Genomic DNA, 13,114 nt, shown 5'->3' on the forward strand with positions numbered 1-13,114 from the left:
TGTGTACGTGTTCCGTACCATTTCCTACGTGCTCCAATACCAAAGCCACCAGGTTGTTCTGGGGCGCGTTAGTTAAAATTGATTGATTGCTTGATATGGATCACGCTAATATAAGAATACCACGGGTGTTGCTCTGTAAACATCGCTAGAACTCGAAGCGTATTCAGTGTCACCTTTCCAAGTATAGCGCACTATGCCGCTGTATTGATATTTGTTTGTATTTGTCTTGTATTCGCATTTGGTCCTTTATTTTTTTTTACAGTAGAATCGTCTTCTCGGACAAAAATAGAGCAAAAAATAAAAATAAAACACAAACACAAACACACACACACGCCTTTTTCATATTTCTGCGACAGATCTGCTCCCATTGCAGCACGTTTTACACCGACGACGAGAAAATAAACACTCTGCGAAGGCCCCGAAGGCTTCAGTTCTTTCGGTGCACATTGTTCGCTGAAATAGCGAGAAATATGTGTAGAAGAACGTCACCGGGCGGTGAAAGTGAGACCGATGGTTGCTTTAGGTTTAAAACCTTGCCGTCCACAACGATGGCGTTTATAACGACCGAAGTTACGGAGAGAATCCAATTTATGCTGTACTAACAGAAACGCGCCGAAGAAACGGGAAAGTGTGAGAAACGGCTGTAGGTCACGTGTTCTTTTCGCTGTTACTTCTTCGAAGTCCTTTTCTTGGAAGCGGGCCACGCGCGTCATCAATACAGTCACCGCTATATTGAACATTAGTGTTTTGCCGAAGCCGCTACTTCTTCCCAGATTTGGTGCAATCCAATGGTTTTTTTTTTCTTCGCGCAACGCCCGTTAACGCTCAACTTTCGGCTGCCTTTTCTTTCTCCTGCATTGGATCAGCAGAAAAGCGTGCAACATTCCGGAAACTGCAGCTTGTGTTAGGTAACCACGGTTACAGCTTACTGGTTTTAGCCATACCCTTACGGAATGCTACGGCCATTATATTCAATGAAACGTACTACAAATACAGATCTCAATGTCTAAAGAAAAAAGGAAGTGAAATTGCACTCGCATCCATTCAAGCCCTGTTGTGTCTCACGTTTTCAGAATATCTATGATTCTCTCGTTTCTCCCAAAAAACAAAAAACAAAAAGAGCACACACACACACACGCACGGACACACACACACACACACACGCGCGCACACACACACACACACGCACACGCGCACGCACACGCGCACGCACACACACACACACACACACACGCACACACAAGCACACACAAACGCACGCACACACACATGGCTATGGCATAGGGGAGGCCACAAATTACATATTTAATTTTTTAAGCGCCGTAGTTGCCTAACAGCTATGGTGTTGGGATGCTATGGAGGTGATCACGGGATCGAACCCCGGCCACGGCAACCGCATTTTGATGGCGGTGAAATGCAAAAACACCCGCGGCCCTTAGATTTAGGTGCACGTTAAAGAATCCCGGGTAGACCAAATTATTCCAGAGTCCCCAACTACGGCGTGCCTCATGATCGAATCGTGGTTTGGCACGTAAAACCCCATGATCTATATATTTAATTTGGCGGTCGCGGTTGTATTGCCCCGTTATAGGACAATGCTGACCTTCATAAAACAAGAAATTATTGTCTCGCCAAAGACGTAGTCGAGCGCTTGACTATTTCAACCATGGCGGTCACAGTCAGACAATGCCGAGGCTTTGGCGTATAAGGGAGCGTTCATGTTTGCAAAGGGGCGCATGCTTCTAACCAAGGTGATACGCATCATCCAACTCCGTGCCCAACTCCGAAAACAGTGCACACTTCTAAGTCCCAAAAAAGCCGTAGGCTGCCATCTCTTTTGTCCTGAGAGTTCTTGTTCTTGCCAGTCTTTAGTTTTCGTTCGGAGAATGGACGTCTGCTCCAGACGTCCATTTGGGCCAGACGTAAGTCCAGAGGTTCGCGTTTCATTTTTCAAAGGCATTCGCTTTTAACCTCCCCCTCTCACACACAGATGACAAGCGTGCAAACCCTTGTTTCTGACACGCACGAAAAGAAAGATAAAGACGTCAGCGTACCGCCTACTTCTTATTTCATGTTCCATGTTACATAACCAGGCCTATTCTTACGCTGTGGGTGCCTTTTCTAAGCATAGCTCCGTGTTTCTTTCTGAAGCGGCCGTACATGACGAAATAGCTTGAAGCTCGCCAAGATCACCTCTCAGTGAGGAATAAATGGTAAACAACACCTCACTGTCGGGCTTCTTACTAAATTTTATTTACACCAGAATGTCTTTTTATAAAACTAAATGCTGCCTAAAGTACGAAGGTACCTGTCTATTTATCGCGTAAGGGAGTTGGTGAAATCGCGACTGCAGTACTAGCAAGCCAATGAAACTATGTTCTTGTGTACAGTACCCTGGTTACGAGGAATGCTCTGTAGACAACCATTTACGTGTAATATAATGCACCATGCGCCAACGCTGCTATAGTTTTGCTTGCTCCTTGTTAAAGCATTCGTATGGGACAAGGGGTAGCAGGTGAGTCGCCATAGTGGAGATTTATATATTGGCATACTCGACTGCTCGTTTCAGAAGGCGCTCATTGTTTAACACCACTTTACCTATGCACTGCGAGAACACGCGGACAAAACAGCGTTAATCGGGCGTGATTGTCGCAGCTCGTGCCGATTAGTTCTTACAGAATAGTTTAGTTGCTGCAACCAACGGGTAATTTCTGCGCACTCTGAATTATTATTGGATAGGATGTCAGACAAGCTCATTCGTTTCAATTTCACTTAACGCGCTGCCTTTCTATCTAACATATCTCGCATATATTGAAAATTACCATAACGGCCAGCAGCCAGGCCTGCACATTGCATGGTTGGAAGAAAAAGGCATTGCTCTTGTAGTAAGTCAAATTCTGGGACTTGGTGGCGCTGCGCACAATGTACCCCGAACAGTTCCCAAGTCCCAAGTATGGTGGTTGTGCAGACTTCGAGCATGTCTTGTGGGGCTGCGCCTCTGCCGGTCCCCCTTTCACCCAAGAGGAAATGATGAGGCTCATCAGGGCCCAGGACTAGACCTTTCATATCCTGGCAGTCCAGAGGGCTCACGAGAGGGCCGTCAGGTTTCACCTGATGGTCCCCTAGTGGGCCTAGCCAGGTGACGTTGAGTTTGTTTGCGTCTATTGTGGACCAAATAAAGTTGTTTCACTCACTCACTTGATGTGCTGAAACTAGGCACGCTGCAGTAGAGAAGGGCTCAGGATTGATTTTTCACCGCCTAGGCTTCTTTATCGTGCATCACGTGCAAGATGCACGAGCGGTTTTGCATTCCGCCCCTTTCAGAACGCGGCCGCCGCGGTAGGGATAGGATCAGCGACCTCGAGCACAGCAGTGCGTAGGAGCGCGTAGCAGAGCATAGCACTGCATATTCGCTGGGTCATTGAGGCGGGTGCTTTTGTGTCAATCATATGTTAAAAACTAACTACGAAAGCTCCACGGACTGGAGAATAATGCAGAACAGTAAGCTGCCGGGCTAGAATACTGCATTGAATCTAACCTACCCCAAATAAGTCGAATACAATACGTTCCTCGTGGCTGAGTGGTCTCATTTTGTTTGGTGCACTGCTTAAGAAAACGTAAGTGAAGAAAGCTCACATTACAAAAGGAAAAAAGATGGCATCTAATAAGTAGGGCTATTCCCGGACAATATAGACAGAATAAACGAGAGCATTTCAGTAGATTTCACAGTAGCAACCATTTACATTTCTTCACAGTACATTTTTGGATACGGTTTATATGAAGTACAGTTTCTTTCATTAGGGACGACTGAGTTGAAGTTTTCAGAACGCAGCGCCAGGAACACACGTAAGTCCTTGTTGCAACAAAAGGGAAGATATGGCGATTACCTGGGTCAGAGAAAACGCAGGCAGCCCCAACGGTACGCAATAACAGAGCGGAAACTTGAAGAAAAGCTACGATCAAACTCTATTTGCTTCTTTTCTTAACTTTAATGTCGTCATGCAAAGAAAGCGACAAGAAACAGTAGCGGCGTGCAGGGAAGAGCAAAAACTTCCTTATGACGTAAATAAGTGGACGGAATGGTGGCTAAATATAAGAAAGAATAATTGAATCTGCAAAGAATGGGCATGGTTCATAGTCACGCAACGCAACCACGAACCATATTGTTTGGGCGGGAAAAAAAAGAGGAAGGAGGAGGTGGTGGTTCAATTTCAACAAACAGGACAAGGGTGGCAGAGGAGAAAGAAGCCTGAACAAAAGAGGCAAGCGAGGATACGGATACGGGGGAAAAAAGAAATACAATGGCAAAAACTCGAAAAAACCCCGCCAGCTTGTGTTTTAATTTAGGGCAGAAGGCGCATCACATCCCCGGCTTTTCTTTCTGAATACATTAGTTTTCAAGGCTCCGCTCGCCTCGGCACCTTCTGCGCGCATTCCCGCATTCCTGCTTTCACCAAGACTGGTTCTTTCAGTGCGCTTTTGGCTTCTTTCTTTCCTCGGCGGTATGAGTTTGGTACTACACGGGAATTTTATGTCCTCTGCATGCTTATCGTTCATTGTTGTTGTTCTTTTTTGTTTATGGCTTCCTCAATACTTGTGGCTCCAGAAATGTCATCCTCTTGGTACGCTTTAACGAAATTACACGGTGCGAAATGACAAAGGGATGAATTCTCGGCGCGCTGACAAGATGAATAGTTGCAATCTCACAAAGTGTTCTTTTTATTATTATTTTTTCATCCCGAAGTAGGAGAACGATGCAGTGACATGAAGTACAGTAATGGAGTTGACGCAACAAAAGATAAAAAGTGCCTGCGCAGCTTCATTAAGCGCTACAGATTGTACCGAGATTCGATGCACCGGATTCGCCTTTCTAGATTTCCTTACTATGTCAGTATGTACGGACAAGGCATGCTGTTTGTGCGCATTCTTCTTTCCCTTATAATACTCCCTTTTTTATGCGAAGCATATTACGAGGGCTCAACCCAGCTCCTCAGGCGCGGCGGTGTCGCCATGAAACCACGTGACACCGTGACGTCACCACAGAGGAGAAGTGGCTTTGGCTCAACTCTTGCAAGATGGGCTGGGTGGGAATCGAACCAGGGTCTCCGGAGTGTGAGACGGAGACGCTACCACTGAGCCACGAGTACGAAGCTTCAAAGCGGTACAAAAGCGCCTCTAGTGAATGCGGTGTTGCCTTAGAAACGAGCTGTTTCTAAGGCTCAGGCGTGCGTCGCTTGCTCAGGCGCACATTTCGTTGCCGCGCCGAACGCTGCGTTGCTCGACGCTCACCGCGTCCAATGCGGGGCGTCCAATGCGGGGCGTCCAAGGCGAAGCAGAGTAACGCATGAGTTGTTTCTTCGTCTAGCCGAACCAAATATAGCCAAGCAACAGCAGTTCACCAAGCTAAACAGTGGTTCAACAACTAAAATAAAGGCTAGTATGCTTCGCATCCTGGGCTTAACCTTACCTAAGCCACAGCCATTTTTTTTTGTCTCTCAATTCATTTATTTCATCCTCCTCTGGTCATCCTTCAATGCTTTCATCTATCTATCTATCTATCTATCTATCTATCTATCTATCTATCTATCTATCTATCTATCTATCTATCTATCTATCTATCTATCTATCTATCTATCTATCTATCTATATATCTATCTATCTATCTATCTATCTATCTATCTATCTATCTATCTATCTATCTATCTATCTATCTATCTATCTATCTATCTATCTATCTATCTATCTATCTATCTATCTATCTATCTATCTATCTATCTATCTATCTATCTAGCTAATCTCTAATGGTGGTGGTGCTAACAACTTTATTGAAAATCCGGCAAATTCGTGGCCTAGGCCTAGGCCGCCCCCGAAGAGGTCCGGAGATCCTGTCTCTTCGCCGCCTCACGGGCTTGCTGGATGGCCCATAGTTAATCTTGGAGGCTTGAGCTGTGCAACGCGGCCGTCCATCGCGCCGCAGTTTCATCTGGGGAAACTGCATTTTCTCTGCATATAACTTTTGCATTCCCAGAGAATGTGTCTAAGAGATGCGTGAGCCCTGCCGCATAGCTTGCAGTTATCGTCTGAATACAAGTCTGGATATATCCCCATGAGAAGGACGTGGTTGGGGATAGTCTTGGTTTGTAACTGCCTCCAGTCTGCCTCTTGGGCCCTGTTGAGTTTGGGGTTAGGGGGTGGATAAGCATGCCTGGAGTCTTGATAAAATTTTGTAATATCGCAGTACCTGGTCATTCTGTCCCTCTCGGTCCATGCCTTCGCTGGATTTCCAACCGCAAGAGAGGATCCTCAAGAGACCCCCAGGAGACCTCGCGCTACGTGGTGGACCTCCTCGTTGAGGTTGGGTATGGGGGTGTCGGGGGTGTCTGGGGACGTGTGAGCCGGGAACTATATAATGTGTCCTTCATCCGTCTCCTCGGAGGTGAAATAGTTCGCGTTCTCTTTGAGCATAGCCTCACCCTTTGGCGAAATTCTGCCTTGTGCATAGTTTCTGACCGCCGTCTGCGAGTCACTGAGTACGTATCTGCAACTGGCGTTAACGATGGCTAGGGCTATCACTCCCTCTTCCGCTACCTCAGGGTTTTTGCCGCGTATACTACACGAACTGATCAATTGTTTGTCAGCGTTGAGGACTGCCACTGCGAAAACACGGCGATCCTCGTATTTTGCAGCGTCTACGAACAGCGCTTCTTCTCTCTCTTCGACCCTGATTGAATTCGGGGTTCACGTTCTTCTGTAGATTAGCCACCATGAGCTTTTCCCTGATCGCGTTTGGAAGGGATGTCTTGTCACCGTGTTGCTTCTGATAAGTTATTTCGAGTTTGTCCAGGATGCTCCTGCCCGTTCGCGTTTTCGCTAGTCTCTCGAGTCGCGAGATTTGGTGTGCCTCAAATAACTATTCCAGCATATTGTGGACGGTCAGCTGTAGCAGAAGTGCCGTGCTTGTGCTGTCTGGAAGGTCCAGTGCCATCTTCTGTGTTCTTTTAATGAAGGTGCTCAGTTTGGCATATTCGGCCGTGTACCAGTTGTGGTAGGCGGCCACATAGGTAATGTGGCTAATAACGAAGGAGTGTATGAGTCTGACGACGCTGGCCTCCCTCATACCCTCGTGTCTGTTGGTGATTTTTCTGATGAGCCCCACCGTGTTCGTGATCTTAGTATCCTATACCTGACCATTTCTCCGTTGGTGCCGTTCGATTCTATGATGAGTCCGAACAGCTTAATCTGCTTCACCCTGGGTATTTCTTGTCCGTCTTTGGTGCGTATGCAAATTTCTTCGTATGCAGCATGCTGGATGCAAGTCTCGGGGAGGTCTTCCCCTAAGCGTCGGGTGGTAGAAGAGGAGTTCCGATTTTTCTGGCCAGCAGACGAGACCGGTTCCGACGAGGTGCTCTTCCACCACCTCGACCGCGGTCTGTAACCGCTGTTCGATTTCTCCGTCGCTTCCCTCGCACACCCAGATCATAATGCCGTCCACGTATCTTGTGTGATGCACTCCCTCGGTGGTGTTGATGCACTCGGGGAGGCCGATCATAACGAGATTAAAGAGCATCGGCGAGATGACCGAGCCTTGCGGGGTCCCGACGCAGCCCATGTTTCTGTCGTCAGATGCGAATTTGCCCAGCGTTAAGGATACTTCCCTGTTTGTGAGGAAATTCTGAACATAGCTGTACGGTAGGTTTCCTAGATTGAGCGCGGCAATGCTGCGTTGTATGGCTGTGTGAGCTGCGTTATCGAAGGCTTTGTCGAGTTCTAATCCTTGAATGGCCCTGGCACCTCTTGCCTTGTTGTCGAGTATCTGGCGTTTGCAACATTGCATCCTGCGTGGAGAGATGAGCTCGAAACCCAAGCATCGTGTCCGGATACGCTTCGACGACGTCCAAGTGCGCGTTGATCCGGGCGAGGAAAGTGTGCTCCATCAACTTGCCGACGCACGACGTAAGAGATATTGGTCAAAGGTTGGCGAGATTTGGTGGTTTACCTGGTTTGCGGATGAGCACCATTTTTGCTCTTTTCCATTGGTCTGGAATGGATCCTCGGGTCCAGCAATCGTTAACGTACTGGGTCAGTTCGGAGATGGTCTCGTTGTCCAAGTTACGAAGGGTCTTATTAGTTACGCCATCCGATCCCGGGGCCGACTTGCAAGCGGCCTTTTGCAAAGAGGCCCAGAATCTATCTTTTCTTTCATTCTTCCGCTTTCTTTCTTTAGCTTGTTACAACAAGTACATAATCGCTGCTGTACTTAGTGTGTTCGAAAGTGGAGTAAAAGGAAAATCGGGGATTCACCCCCGCTAGAGTGATTGCCGTTTTTCTCCCAAGAAATTTAAAGGAAGCGGCGCTCAGTGCTGGTCAGTGTCCTTTGACTAAAGTTACCAACCAGGTCTCTGTTCTTGACCCACATTGTTCAATTAAGCACTGGTCATCCTTGCTTACCGTGTTCGTCCACTCGCCCCCCCCCCAATAAAAAAAAAATGAAGAAGAATAAACGAGAAACTACCGCTGCAAGTGCACCTCGCCGTCACTGGATCGATCTGCTGCAATGACATTGGCTAGGTTTGCCACATGCTCAGAACGAAAATTCCAGTACACACAGCGAAACAACCATGGGAAGAGTGAAAGAGAGAGAAAGAGAGAAAGAAAGAGGGATAAATAAGATGGGGAAGGCAAAGAGACTAACCGAAAGAGAAACATCTGGTTTGGTAGCTGGTATTGGCGGAGGGACAAATGTAGACGGAAGGAATGGAACCAAGTGTTTCATTTGAAACGTTGTGCTTGCGCAAAACCTACCTTGCTACAAAATTTGAGAGAAATCAAAGGTGTGATAGGTGCTAAATCTTATTTTAAATCAATCAGACTACAAACAGCAGGTGTCGGTGCATCATATTTTTCTTTGTGGCACTTTCCTGAATGACGAACGTTCGCAAGATTGAGCGTTGCCTGCCTGAAACTGCAGTCTTAGCGATCGTCGCTGGTCATAGGAGGCGCTAGGATCCTGCGGATTCTTGGCATTTTGGCTTGCAGACAAAATTCAGAGAAAACGCTGGTTCAGCTCTTCTGTTTTTTTTTTTTGCTCAGTGCTTCCGCCGCTCACAAATTGTGCTAAGAAAATGAGCTGCACCGCTAAGCGTCCAGCATATGAGAAGCAGGCGCCAGGTGAGCTTTGTATGCCCTTAAGATGAGCTTTGTATGCCCTTTGTATGCCCCCTTTTTGAGCGCAATCCGATCCAGTGTGCTTCCCGCAGAACCCTTTCTTCAGCCTATGCGTACGCAACCAAATTCTGAAGCGCAGTAAGCGCAATCGCTCCGACAGAGAGTCAAGCAAGTACCTGTAGACGTAGGGCGCATATAAGCGCATGCACAGATAAGGGTTTTACGTCACTTCTGAAATGCTTGTCACCGGTCATTAGAACGGCGCCTGAGCAGCTTTGAACCTGGCACGTCTTTATTGCTGTTTTCTGCGGTTTGGAACTTTATGAGCGTCGGCTACCACTCAGCGACTCTTAATGTTCGGACAATTTATATCAACCAGAACAAAAATAACAAAAAAACAGACGTAAAAACAAAAGAAGCTGCATAATTTATCCATCTGCGCGCTAAACACAAAACAAAAATTAAAGAGAGAGAGGACGAGAGAAACAACGAGAGAAAGAAAGAAAGAAAGGAAGAAAGAAAGAAAATAGGAAAGGAAGAAATTGAGGAACAAAGACGTGTGCTGGAACTTGCGATAGCGAACTTAAGGTGCTGACCTTTTTCGCCGCGGCTCTCAGCAGGGCCATGTGTGGGCGTCGCCCTCTGGCGAGCGTGGTGGCCGGCAGCGCTGGCCTCGGGCCGGTCATCCGCGGTGAGCATGGGGCGACTCACGCCGTGCTGTCCTGGGACGCCCGCAAATGGCGATGGTGGCGGAGGACTCCTTGCCACGGGCCTGCGTGCCGGAAGAGAAGGGAAATTCAGGACACGCGAGAGCGTCCGCGCACATAAAAGTGGGTTCCAATTCCGACCAGCACAGAAGACTCTACTTTGAACGCTAGGACTAAAGTTTCGAGTTTAGCTAGCGGAGCTCATTTGGAAGATGTCGCTGCAATGGGCCGTCACCTCGCGTAGACAAGAAGAATCTTTTGAAGCCGATATTATCCCTGTATTTTGAGAGCGGGTGGTAAACTTTATTTCTAAATTACTACGGCTCCAGTATTCGGTGTTGGTGTCGAGCTCAATCCCCGCTAGTGGTGAGTCCAATGGTTTTGATCTTTTGGGCTACAAGAAGCGGCCACAGTGCAGGACACATCTCTTGTGGTGTCCAACTCTCCCAGTGTAGGGAAAGAAAGGAGGGAGGGAGGGGTGTTCCGTATATTTTCCGAATGTATGTGCGGATGTACGAAAAACACAATAGGTGCTTAGAGAAAAAAAAGAAAAAAACTTGACTACGTTTTCTTGGCGCAGACGACCTTCCCGCTGAATTTTAAAGCAATCTGCCCAGCGGCCATCTTGGTTCGACAGGAAAGTAATATAGCCGGCATCGTGTTTAAATCCGACGTTGTCTTCGCGAAGATTCATCTTTTGCCGGCTTCGTCAGAAGTGGAACGAGACTTTAGATGACCACCGTCAGCTTAGCTATTTCTATATCCACGGCGAGTATTAGAACTCAGCCTATGTCACGGGGTGAGAGGGTAGACATGGTGAAGACTACGGCAGTACCTCATTGGCAATGTTTATTCCAAAGGAGGCATTCAAGACTACAAAAAACACTGACTTATTAGAAACAGCGCCGGGGTTAGAACTACGCTTGCATCACTAGAAATACAGGCTACTCGTGCTGTACTTAACGGGTGCCTTTGAGCTTCGGCACACTAGCGAAAATCCAAAGCAACGTTCCAGACGCCACTCAAAATAAAAAGGAAAGCAGCGAAAAGTGAGTGAGTCAGAAAGAGCTGAAGTGCTATAAAATAGAGAGTTAAACGCCAATGGGAAACTCAGCCAAAAATAAAAGCGAACACAGAGCAAACTGGCGAAGCCAGTTGGAACATGAAGACATTTCCGGCGGAATATAGCAGGAATAAAAGAGAGAAAACAAACCCGAAATAACGAGGGGGTGGGGTGGGGCCGCGGCCGAGAAAACGTACCGCGCAAACTAAAGAGAACAAGGCTGCAAATAAACTGTTGTTAAAGACAAGAATGCAGATACCTTATAATTTTCCTGGAGCGCAAGAACAATCACCACAAAGCGTCAGCATTGAGCCGTGGTTATCTTATTCCATTCTTCCTGCTGTACATACGTTCTCAGTATTTTATCCTGTAGTGTGATAAACAAGGCAGTCTGTCTCCCCCTCCTTAAAAGAACCTATATTACGTTTCTTACAGTCTTCAATCTTCATGAAACTAAAATACACGGGGAAGTAACTATTAATCTTCTTGCAACAAGAAATACATGGTTTCCGATTCTTGATCCGCGGCAACAGCGTGCGCTGTAAGAAAGCATAGCTAGCCAGCTAGCTGTGCATTTTTTTCAGTGCGCGTTGTTGCACTGACGCAATGCAGCCGGCTTTGCGAGCTTCTAGCTGTTCTTTGCCAGCCATGTTTGCCTTCAGGACACGTTCTTGCAATGACGCAAGAAATGAGATATTGCAGGAATACGAACGGTTGTGAAGTCAGAAAAGTAAATAGTCATTAGTCGACAAAGGTAATGGGGCTATTCATGGCACAGCACAATAAACTTCGCGTAATAAGTAAAGCCACTGTTCCCGATACACCGCGTAAAAGTAAACGTAGGCTGCTTAAAAAATATGGCATGGACATGCACCCCACTTGCAAAAAAGGAAACTGAAGAAGACAAAAAAACTCTGCAACTTGTTCTATGCACCGGCCATAAATAATCGGCACACGTCCCTCATATCACAATGGCGAAAGCCACAAGCACAAACGCACGCACACACACGCACACATGTTCCCCATTTGCACCGACTGAACATTAAAACGTAGCTACGCGAACCAATAATAGCGTGAAATTGATTTCTTCGAACATAGTGTTGAGAGGACGTATTATTCCCCTGATCCTGCGCTTATTACCGTCAGCATGAGTAACCAGTATGCTAGAAGGGACGTGCTGCGAATGATCAGATAGAAGCGTAAGCAGTGACCTTTAGGCCAGCATGCAGGGAACGACTGCTGGTGGTTTTGTGCTCAAGCAATCGTATCATCACATGATTGCGTATCACACACGGGCTCTTTGCATCATCCCCGCCTCTGCGTATGAACAAGGGATCACTAAAGATCCCCACTGCCTATTTTGGAACGTGACAAAACCAGCCATGCCATCCCATACCACGTACATAGAGAAGAGAGAGAGAGAAAGAAGGGAAGAAGGAAAGGCTAGTAGGTTAACTAGACTTTGTCCAGTTTGCTACCTTACGCGTGGGGAGTGGAATGGAGAATGTAAACCAAGAGAGAGAAAGGACACGAGTCTTGAGCGTAATTTTAGATGCACTCAGCCAGACTCAGCATATATAAAGTGGGGCGCTGAAGTCTGTCGCCTGCAGGTGCTGTAGAAGAGCCAGAATGGCTGTCTGGCCTGACCGATTGCGAGGCCAGGCTACCAAGATCTTCGCTTCTGTAAATGCCCTATCGTACGGTCCATTCAATGTACACTGGTGAGTCTGGCGTTGCTTATCGAAGCGAGAACAGTGGCACAGAAGATGATCGATGATCTCTTCACATTTTCACTTAGCTTACGTGGGTGAGTCCGCCGTTCTAATGTTATAGTTGCTGAATTTAGTCAAGGCTACACCTATACCCGCAGCCGACACGGCAGTGTTGCGTCACGCCGTGAAATGTTTGTTGGTAATGGCAGTTTCCGTGATGGTCGAGGCTCTATAATCGGTGGTCATCTTGCGGAGCATGCCAGTAACTCTATGTGATGGTACGCGCAGGATTGCGAAGCTCCCTTGCGGCGTCTACTCTCGATAAAAGTATAAGGAGTGTCGGTGCTCCAGCCTGAGCACGTCGGGCAGCGTCATCGACGAGGTGATTACCAGCGGTGCCACAATGTCTGGGCAGCCACTGAAAGATTATATCATGCCCTCGTTCATAAACTCAATGGCAAATTTCG

General features: G+C 47.2%; 1 protein-coding gene across 3 annotated transcripts in view; it reads right to left on the reverse strand.

Moving 5' to 3' along the window:
- The window catches only part of LOC135906249 (suppressor of lurcher protein 1-like), a 495,728-nt gene that overhangs the window by 279,602 nt on the left and 203,012 nt on the right, over positions 1–13,114 (reverse strand). For all 3 annotated transcript variants that reach the window (XM_065437549.2, XM_065437550.2, XM_065437551.1), the window contains one exon: positions 9,762–9,937. In XM_065437549.2, the coding sequence (XP_065293621.1) occupies positions 9,762–9,851 (90 nt within the window). In that variant the 5' untranslated portion in view covers positions 9,852–9,937. The remainder of the gene's footprint in view (positions 1–9,761; positions 9,938–13,114) is intronic.

This window comes from Dermacentor albipictus, chromosome 5 (assembly GCF_038994185.2).
Source record: "Dermacentor albipictus isolate Rhodes 1998 colony chromosome 5, USDA_Dalb.pri_finalv2, whole genome shotgun sequence".
In the NCBI taxonomy this organism is placed as follows: domain Eukaryota; kingdom Metazoa; phylum Arthropoda; class Arachnida; order Ixodida; family Ixodidae; genus Dermacentor; species Dermacentor albipictus.